Raw genomic sequence first — 9,413 nt, forward strand, 5'->3', positions numbered from 1 at the left:
TTTCCTGGACTCAGTTTTAGTAATTATATTTTTCTAGAAATTATTTATCTTACCTAATTTGGCATGCAGCCATTCATAATACTCTCTTAGCTTTTTACCGCTCATCACTCATAGTGTTTATTTGTGGCATTGCCAAGCGAAACTGCGCTTGTAAATGCCGAAGCGCTAGTGCCCTCGAGTGCATGAACGAGACCTCGCTTGCACGTGGGCCCTATTTGTCTCTAGCATCACTGCCACACTAGCCTAAAGCTGGCAACGACCAGAACGCCCGCCGGCGGCAGAATGGGTACCGAACCCAGAGGATGTAGCAGTGTAATTAATACCTAGCAATGCGAGCGAGCAAGCTGCAGCTTCATTCAATGACATGGGTAAGCCTCAGAAGCGAAGTTTGGACGGGATGGCCAGCCATGCGCCACGTCACGACGTTTTGGTCAACTACGGATCTCGTATGTCCCAGACGATTACGATGAAGCTATGGGACAGCACCACCGCCGCTGTGCGAACGTGCCCCACGTGTTCGAGTTTGCTGAAGCGGCGTGCGCGTTACCGGCTGCAGCCTCGCCTCGCACAGGTCGTGTGTGCTGCGTCTGCTGGTGGCATCGTTCTCTTGTGCTTGATCACGTCTCGCCCTGTTTTGTACGGTGACGGGCCGTCCAGGCTGGCAGTCAGGAGCAGTGGGCTGGACCACGCAGCCCAGGTGTGTAGGGGGCTGTACTGCCCAGGTGTGGGTCGTGCACTCCGTGATGCTGGCACAGTGACCTAATCACCTAAGGACACGCTTCTCAGAACGTGTCCCCGTCATTATGTGACACGCGACTGTATAAACACTGATTCCAGTTACGTAAAGTCCAAAATGCAGTTGTCTCTTGAAGGACACGGGTTTGAGCATGGGTCCACTTATATGCAGATTTTTTTCTAATAAAAACGTACAGTACTGTAAATACATCTTCTCTTACGATTTTCTTAACATTTTCTTCTCTCTAGCTTGCCTTATTGTAAGAATACGTTGTGTACTACCCACAACATGCAAAATGCGCGTCGATTGACTGTCGCCGCTGTTACTAAGGCTTCCAGTCAACAGTCGTTAGCAGTGAAGTTTGGGGCAGTCGGAAGTCACCCACTGAGTTTTGACTGCCCAGGGGATCGCCCCAACCCCCTGCATCACTCAAGGGTCAAGGAGGACGTGTCTAGGGATACCCACGTGTATTGTAAAACCGTAAGGGAAAATATTAGCATGGAGTTTTAGGGTACACGTGAACCCCAGTGGGGAGGGAGGGTCTCGAGATGCGGAACGGCCAAACGGGACCTTTGTAGGTTTAAATAATATCGTGTTTCTTGATCCAAATGGTGGACCCTCGAGCGTTCAGCTTTTACTTTCCTTTACACTGGCTAGATGGAGCTTATGTGTACTCCTCCGAGTGTGTAAAATATCGGGCCGTCCACGTGTAAAAGGCAGGAGCAGCACCTGCTGGGTGAGGCCCCAGGGGGCGCCGAGTTCTAGAGTTGCCGGGCTGTTAGCTCTCATGATGCCCAGCTGTACCGATGGCGCGTAACGCGGGCACCTCAGGCACTCCTGTGCCCTGGCCCCAGCCTCTGGACGACTTCGCCTTCTGGAAGGACATTGATTCTTCAGCATCGTCACAGTGGATGGCACTGCGCAGGCTGTGCGAGGTTGGCTTCGTCGAGGACCCCTGCCTGCCGCTGTGCCCTTTGCCACGTGAGCCCGGTAAAGAGGGAGGCTGATTTCCTCTGCCTCCCTCCTGAGCTGGCTGTGCTTTGGCCATGGGAAGCGAGCAGATGGGACACACACCGAGGCTGGACCACTTTCTTCTGTCCCACGGCCTTGAGAGCACAGCTTGGTCAGCCTGCTGGAGGTGGGGCCTGGGGGACAGAGCAAAGCCACCCAAGGATGGATGTGTCCCACGTCAGCAGCCAATGGCTAGCCACCGTCCACCGTCTCAGCGAAGTCGGTCAAGATAAAAAGTCTGCCCGGACAACAGGCCAACGTGCAGGTGACCGTACTCCCGACCAGCATGGTTCGTGATGGTTGCATTTACGTGTCAGCTTCCCCAGGCCCAGGAGTGCCCGGATACACCGCCCACCCCCCATAAGATTCTGGGTGTGTCTGGATGAGATTAACATTTGAACTGGTATTCTGCCTCCAGCAGGTGGCCCGCCCTAACCTGGGCGGGCCCCACCCAATCAGCCCAAGGCCTGAAAAGGACAAAAAAGCTGACTGTCCTGTCACTAAGAAAGAATTCTCCCTCCTGATGGCCTTTGAAATGGGACATTGTTTATTCCTGCCTTCGGACTCGAGTTGACACAGCTCCCTCTCCTGGGTCCTGCCCTCCCACCGGGTGGGACCGCAGACCTTGGGACTTGTTGGCCTACAGAGAAAATGTCTTATCTTTTATATCTACACACACACACAGTCGACCCTTGAGCAACTCAAGGCCTAGGGCCTCAACTCCCGGTGAGCAGGCGAACACCCCCGTGTTAACTTCTGACTCCCCCAAACTTAACCACTAACAGCTTCCTGTTGACCGGAAGCCTTCCCGAGAAACAGATGTATTTTGTGTTATGTGTACCGTAGGCCGTAGTCTTACGATAAAGTAGCTTACTAAAAGGTCATGAATAAAGTCATAAGGCAGAGAAGATACACTTACAGTGTTTATTGCAAAAAAATCAACGGACCTGTGCAGTTCAAACTCATGCTGTTCCAGGGTCAACTGGGTATAGATATATATTTATATATATGAACTCTCCTCCCCGCCAGAGAACCCTAATACACCACCCAGAAGTTCATTAACAGGTGCATGGACAGATAATGGGATTTTCAGCAATATGAAGGAACACTACTGAATCCCGCAACAACGGAGGCGAAGCTTGAAAACATTATGATGAGTGAAGAAGGTCAGACACGGAAGAGTTCGTACTGTATGTCTCCATTTGTATGAAATTCTAGAAAAGACTATAGTGTCAGGTAGCAGATTAGCGATTGCCTGGAGTCGGTGGTGGAGAATTGACTAGAAGGAGCACAAGGGACTTTTCAGAGGGATGAGAATATTTTTGATCGTGGCGAGACACCTTTGGCATGTCCATGTTGCAAACACAAATTGTATCTTAATAAAGTTGATTCTGCAGAATTAGGCAGGCCTGGCAAGGGGATCGGCTTCTCTGATACCTTTTTTTCTGAGGCTCCAATCTGTGTCCGATGACGTTAATGTGGCTAAGCAGAAATCTACGTTTCATTCATTCAGCGATTCACTCATTCATTCACTCACCGGGGCACTCTTAAGTAAGTGCCTCCTACGTGCCAAGCCGCGGTCCAGGCAGATTTGGTCCCGACCCATTCGAAGCACAGAGGGGCGGTCCTCGCTGTCCTCTGTCCACTGCAAGGCAGGAAGGCCAATCCCTCCCACCCTCCGTGAGTGACGTGGCAGGTTAGAGGCTGGGCTGCGGTCAGGACACCGCGTGGTCTCCTCCCTCCCTGTCACACTTACTCAAACACAACCCCCCGCACGTCTGGTTTCCGTATTTCACCCCAGCTCCGTTCGCAGACATGCAAACCCGAGAGAGCAGCCTCATCTCCCGGCAGGTTTCACCGGGGAACGTTAAAGGGATTCGAACAACAGACTGAAATTTCATGCGGCCTTCAGCACAAACCGAAGAGGAAGAACTATTCGCATCGTGAGCTGGGTTCGCCAAACGGGTACATTCCAGATCGTCAGCGTTCTCGGCAGCTGGTGTGTGTCTTGTCGGCACCAGCCCCCCGTTTTATAAAGGTGTTGATAAAACCTCATCTTGCGGCCAGCGTTTCCTGGCGAGCTTGCTTTTGTAGTTAGAGAATTTGGGGGACAAATTTGTGTCTTAGTGTCCCAGTCACGTTAGAATCACTTCCCGAATCGAGCGCCCATTCAAAGAGAAACGCTTCATCATAGGATCGATGATCTGAATTTTGTCGAATGCACGGTATTTAAAATTCATTTTATACGCAAATGTGTTTTCTGGTGGCAGACGTGATGATGCACCCGTTCCTGGTGACGCCCCACTGAAGGGCATACATAACGCCTCATCTCTACTTTCTTCAGACGCTACATTTCATAGTGTCTTATTTTGCACCTGCAGAAAGGCTGTGAACGTGCCAGGGAGGGAGCGGGTCGCACGGGGGGGCCCCAGGCACTCTCAGCGATCTGAGAACGGGAAGTCACAGTCTTGTCACCAGACTGTCCATGGGTCACAAAAGACTCATCGGAAAGTAAAGGGAGTCATGAAAAGGGACGGATCCGATGGAGAGGCTCCGGTGTCCGTGGAACGAGGGTCACCACACCGGGTGGCCGTTGGAGGTGGACCGTGACGGGGACCAGGCTCGGCGTCACCTCTGCTCGTGGGTCCACAGTGACCGATGATGGGCAGACAGCGGGGACACACACTCAGCCCCCCTGGGACCGCCCCGCTGAGGTCCCGGAGGCACTTAGGATACCTGCTTCCATGGTATCCGGCACGTGGTCACAGGTTGGGGCTGGCGCGGGGCGGGGAAGCATCCCTTTGAAAGGGAAGTTCGGTCCTTACTGGGACTTATGGGGACGATGGAGCCCTCTCTCAGTCAGCATCCGCCGTGGGGGACCAAGCTTCCTTCGCTTTTCCTGAAAGGTAGAAAGTGGGGGCGTGGGCGTACCTGCCCAGCGCAAAGCGGGAACATCGCTGAGAAGTCAGCGCAGAGGGTCGCCTGCCATGCCGCACGTCAGTGTGGGCAGCTGTCAAAAACGGCCTCAGCGTGGCCGCGTCCCCGCCCGCTCTGTGCCCAGCCACCTCTGTGCCCTCGCCCCTGGACCTCGGCCTCTCGGGGGAGCTGCTCACTGTCACTTGTCATGGCGACACTTGGCTACCTGGGCTTCACATGCAATTTCGGAATCTCAAATGACACTGCACAGGCTTGCTCTCAACCTTTTTTTAGTGCCGTTGGCAAATATCCCAAATACACTCAGCTCTGAGTTAAGAGTGTCAGACGGAGGCGGGCCAGAGGCAGCGCTGGCCTTCTGGGCTGCCCGGGACGTGCGCAGCCCAGGGGCAGGAAACTTAAAGTCCCGGACTGAAGTGACAGCAGACACCAGACCCGCACAGGCGGCGGCTCCTGCACAGGGGCCAGGTCTGGGTGCCGGCGAGGCTGTGAAGGTCCTCAGAGGCCAGCAGCCCCTGCACCCCACTTCCCCCCGCCCGCCGTGGAAAGTGCCAGGTTCTCCCCACTGCACTGCAGCTCAAAGCACGGCACAAGGACACAGAACCTGACACGCCCCTCCGCTGGCCTCCGGCCCGCTCCCGCACTCTGTCACTCAGGGCTGTCTACCTGCTCCGCCGAAGTACACCTGGTTTGGGGTGCTAGAAAAGAGGTCATTATGAGCTGTCTGGGGCCAGCACCGCTAGATGGCCAAGTCACTGGGTCTGGCCCGACCGCCGCTGGCCTTGCTGGCCGTGCTTGACCGTCTGGGCTCAGCGGGGAGCAGAGGCGGCGCGTGCATATCCACAGGGGAGGTCACTGCCGGCACCCCCTCATCGGGAGTCACTTCCAAGCTGCTCTCTCCCAAGCTGTGACCATTCCCATTCTCCACCGGGACGGGCTCCTGGGGGGGTGGCTGGGGGCTGCCCGGAGGGGTCAAGGAGGAAGACGGGGACACTGGCGGGGGGGTGGCCTTCCTCACTGAGAGCTGCTGCTCGGCCTCCTGGGTGGCCCAGTTCTGCTCTGCCGTTAGCAGGTGTTGGCTGCTGTCATAGAACTTGTCAGGGTGGCCCTTCCCCTGCGCCTCAGACAGAGCTTCCTTGGTGACGTCTGTGGCTGGAAAAGGAGCCCCAGGATAGGCCCTGCTCATTGCCTGTCCCAGCGACGAGGCAGAGTGAGTGTAGTAAGGCGGGCACGCCCCAGTGCCGGTGGCTGGAGCCGAGAGGGAGGGGGGCAGTGGGCTCACGCCCCCCGGTTTCGCGGCCCCCAGCCTGGATTGAGGGGTCTCTACACTATAGTAGTTGGTCATACCCTGTTTAAGCTTCTTCCAGCCCAGGTGATAGATCTCCAGCACATTGAGAAAGAGGGACAGGCAGGCCACGGCCAGCATGAAGATGATGAAGATGGTCTTCTCCGTGGGCCTGGAGATGAAGCAGTCCACGGTGTTGGGGCAGGGCCACCGGTCACAGCGGTAGAGTGGGTTCAGCTGAAAGCCGTACAGGAAATACTGACCAGCGATGAAGCCCACCTCGAACAGCGTTTTAAAGATGATGTTGAAGACGTAGGTCCGCAGCAGGGCCCCGGCGATGCGGACCTTGCCCCGGTCGTCCCGCACCGGGGGCCTGTCTCTCTGGCCACGGTCGCCGTCCCCGTTCGGCTGCTCTGCATCTCGCTCTTTCCTCTTCTGTTCCGTGCGCACGATGTGCAGCACGTGGCCCAGGTAGATGAGGGTGGGCGTGGACACGAAGATGATCTGGAGCACCCAGAAGCGGATGTGGGAGATGGGGAAGGCCTTGTCGTAGCAGACGTTCTCACAGCCGGGCTGCTGGGTGTTGCAGGTGAAGTCGGACTGCTCGTCACCCCACACCTCCTCAGCCGCGGCTCCCAGCACCAGGATTCGGAAGATGAACAGGACGGTCAGCCAGACCTTGCCGATGACCGTGGAGTGCTCCTGTGCATTTTCCAATAGTCTCCCCAGAAAGCTCCAGTCGCCCATTGCTTCGGACTGCCAGCCTGTGAGGGAACATTGCCTGTTAATACGCAGGTAGCACAGGTGAGCTGCTGGACCACCACCCAAAGGTGTCGCTGTGCATGGCATTTGGAATATACTGTCACTGGGTGGCTGTCCTGCCATGTCCCTTGTGGGCTGTGCTACAGAGCTCTGTGCAGGTGTGTGTGCATGTGTATACACACGTGCGTGCATGTGTGCACACGTGTATGCATGTGGCACGTACATACATATGCACCACATGTACTTGCATACATGAGTGCAAGTGTACAGCCATTTGCGTGTGCAATTCATGCATGTGTATGGGTGCATATTCACCGTGCACACACACGTGTGAATCACATGTGTGGACATGCACACCAACAGGCTCCTTGCACGCATCTGTGTGTACATGTACACACATGCACGTGTACATACATGTGCCTTGCATGCACACATGTGCATGGTGCAGATAGGCATGCACACATGCATGTGTATGCAAGTGCATATGTACATCTATGCAGATGTGCGCACATGTGCGTGTGTGCACATGTTTCTGTTGTGAGTCCCCATCGGTGTGTGTCTGTACATAGCGCCCACTACCGTGCCACCCAGGGGTAAACCAAGGTCGACAGCACCAGTGTGGCACTGAGCTACATCGCCCTGCACAGTGTGGCAGAAATCAGACGACCACAGGTCACTCAACTCACTTCAGAGACCAAGAAAGGGAGGTGACCGCCTCAGGGACACGGACCTCTCCCGGCCTCCCGGCCTCACCCCGGTCTCTGCAGGAGCTCCGGGGCCTCGCGTGCAGCTGGCCAGGTCCTCATCCTGCCCCTCCTGTTCCTGTGACATTAGAGCAACTCCCGCCCCAATCGCCACCGCGCCTGTGCCACCGGCAGACGTCCCGCCATGGACTCTGCTCCCTCCTCTCTCACAGTCTCTCTGCGGCTTCGCAAACGTTACGTAAATGGCTCACTGCTGCGCGTCCCCAGGCAGGAGCCCGCGTCTCCCTCTGCGCGGTGGGGACGACGGTCATCCGCAGGGATCGGCCTCTTGGGTGGGGGTGGTGAGACCGTGGGCCTCTTCGTGAAGGTGACAGTGCTCCCCTGACGTGGGGGACCAAGACTACAGGGTGTTGTCGGTGTTGCCTCCGCTCAGACGGGCCAGGGGCTCCAGATGGGGCCAGACCGAGCCGCTGTCGTCACGGCCGGTCTGTGTGCGAGGGAGGTGGCTGAGCGGCCGGTGCGCACACAGCCCTCCGGGGGCTGCAGAGCTCTCATCGTGCTCACCGTGAGGCTGAACAGCACTAAGGTTACGGTTTGACGGCAAAGAAACAGAACAGAGCCGCTCCCTGTGGTCCGAACACGCGGGCAGGGGGTCACCCTCCTTGGGACGAGCTTCCAGCTCTCCGTTTCGGGCATCTGCCGTCTGGAGAGACCCGAGTCCTCCCGTTCCCACCGCCTCGCCCCACACCGTCCCTGGCATCTGCTCTCCTCCCCCATCTTAGAAGGTGACGTGTTTTCGCCAGAAATTTAAGTGCTGACCACGTCCTGGGAACGATGTCAGATGTCGGGGCACCAGTCTAGGTTCCACTCTGCGTCTCCCCCCAGCTGTCAAGTCGAACTGTCACGCGGGACCCCAGCAGCCCCAGACTGTCGGGAGGCCCCCGACTCTGCCCTTGGCCCTGGCCCCTCCCTCCGCTCTGCGGGAGGTCTGGGTCTGGGTCCAGGACCAGGGAGCCCCACCCGGCAGGCCCTGGGCCAGCACTCTGGGCGGCCACCTTCCTGTGGTCCCTGAGACTCGCTGTAGCCTCTGCAGGAGCTGCTTCCTCCCCTTGAGGCGCAGCCTCCAGCTTGAGGTCTGTTCCCGGAGATGGTCGCCAGTGAATGGGAGGGACTGCGGGGAAGGGGGTGACCTGCAAAGGCGCAGCCAGGGACGGTGAATTTGAGCTGGGCTAGAAGAGGTGGCTTCGAGGAGAGGGAGGGAGGAGGGGGGAGAGAGAGAGAGAGAGAGAGAGAGAGAGAGAGAGAGAGAGAGAAGGAAAGAGAGAGAGGCAGGCATGAACAAGGGGCCTTCCGTGGGCGGGAAGGTCATGGGCGAGGTGCAGGCCGGCACACTGGGGGAGGGGCTACTTGGGACTGGACCAGAAGATGGAGACCTGGCTTTGTGGCTGTGGAGTGAGGCGGTGCTGGGACACTGGAGCGAGTGTGTCCAGTAGGAGGGAGGGAGGACGGTCTGCAGGGTGGCCGCTGGTCCCCCAGGAGGACGACAGAGCCGGGCACAGACTTTACAGACAGACGTCGTGGGACATGCAGGGAAGAGGGTGGGGAGCTGCCTCGTCGCCCCGGTGCCTGGATGGTGGCCGAGGAGACTGCAGCGCGATCCCCTAAGGGCCAGGGAGCGAGAGGAGGGAGCTGAAGACCCGCCCCGGGGGCCCCCCGCATCTGCGGGCTGAGGACAGAAGGAGGGACATGAGCTGTCGAGTGGGAAACGCTGGTTTGAGTCCAGGCTCCGGGTGCGGGCGGATCCAAGGTGAGCTTTGGGTCAGGCTGGGCTCCCTCTGTAACAACGCACGGACGGAAAACATTGTTCCTTGGCTTACACATTCGAGGTCGCATCATGTGGAGCGGGGCCTGGCAAATTAATTTTTTTCCCTCCTCTTCCTTTTTACCCCGTTACCCTCTCTCCTCTGTCCGTCGGCCCGTG

At 57.3% G+C, this 9,413-nt stretch overlaps 1 protein-coding gene across 1 annotated transcript; it reads right to left on the reverse strand.

Moving 5' to 3' along the window:
* Positions 1-5,404: 5,404 nt before the first annotated feature.
* On the reverse strand, positions 5,405-6,722 carry GJA3 (gap junction protein alpha 3). The gene has a single exon (XM_039860506.1). It carries the CDS (start codon positions 6,711-6,713, stop codon positions 5,421-5,423), a length of 1,293 nt encoding a protein of 430 aa, XP_039716440.1. The 5' UTR covers positions 6,714-6,722; the 3' UTR covers positions 5,405-5,420.
* Between the last annotated feature and the right edge of the window lie 2,691 nt (positions 6,723-9,413).

This window comes from Pteropus medius, unplaced genomic scaffold (assembly GCF_902729225.1).
Source record: "Pteropus medius unplaced genomic scaffold, Ma_sr-lr_union100, whole genome shotgun sequence".
Taxonomy (NCBI): domain Eukaryota; kingdom Metazoa; phylum Chordata; class Mammalia; order Chiroptera; family Pteropodidae; genus Pteropus; species Pteropus medius.

Excerpts from the sequence above, each read along its gene's own strand:
- GJA3 (XM_039860506.1), bottom strand. The coding sequence starts at position 6,713 with ATGGGCGACTGGAGCTTTCTGGGGAGACTATTGGAAAATGCACAGGAG.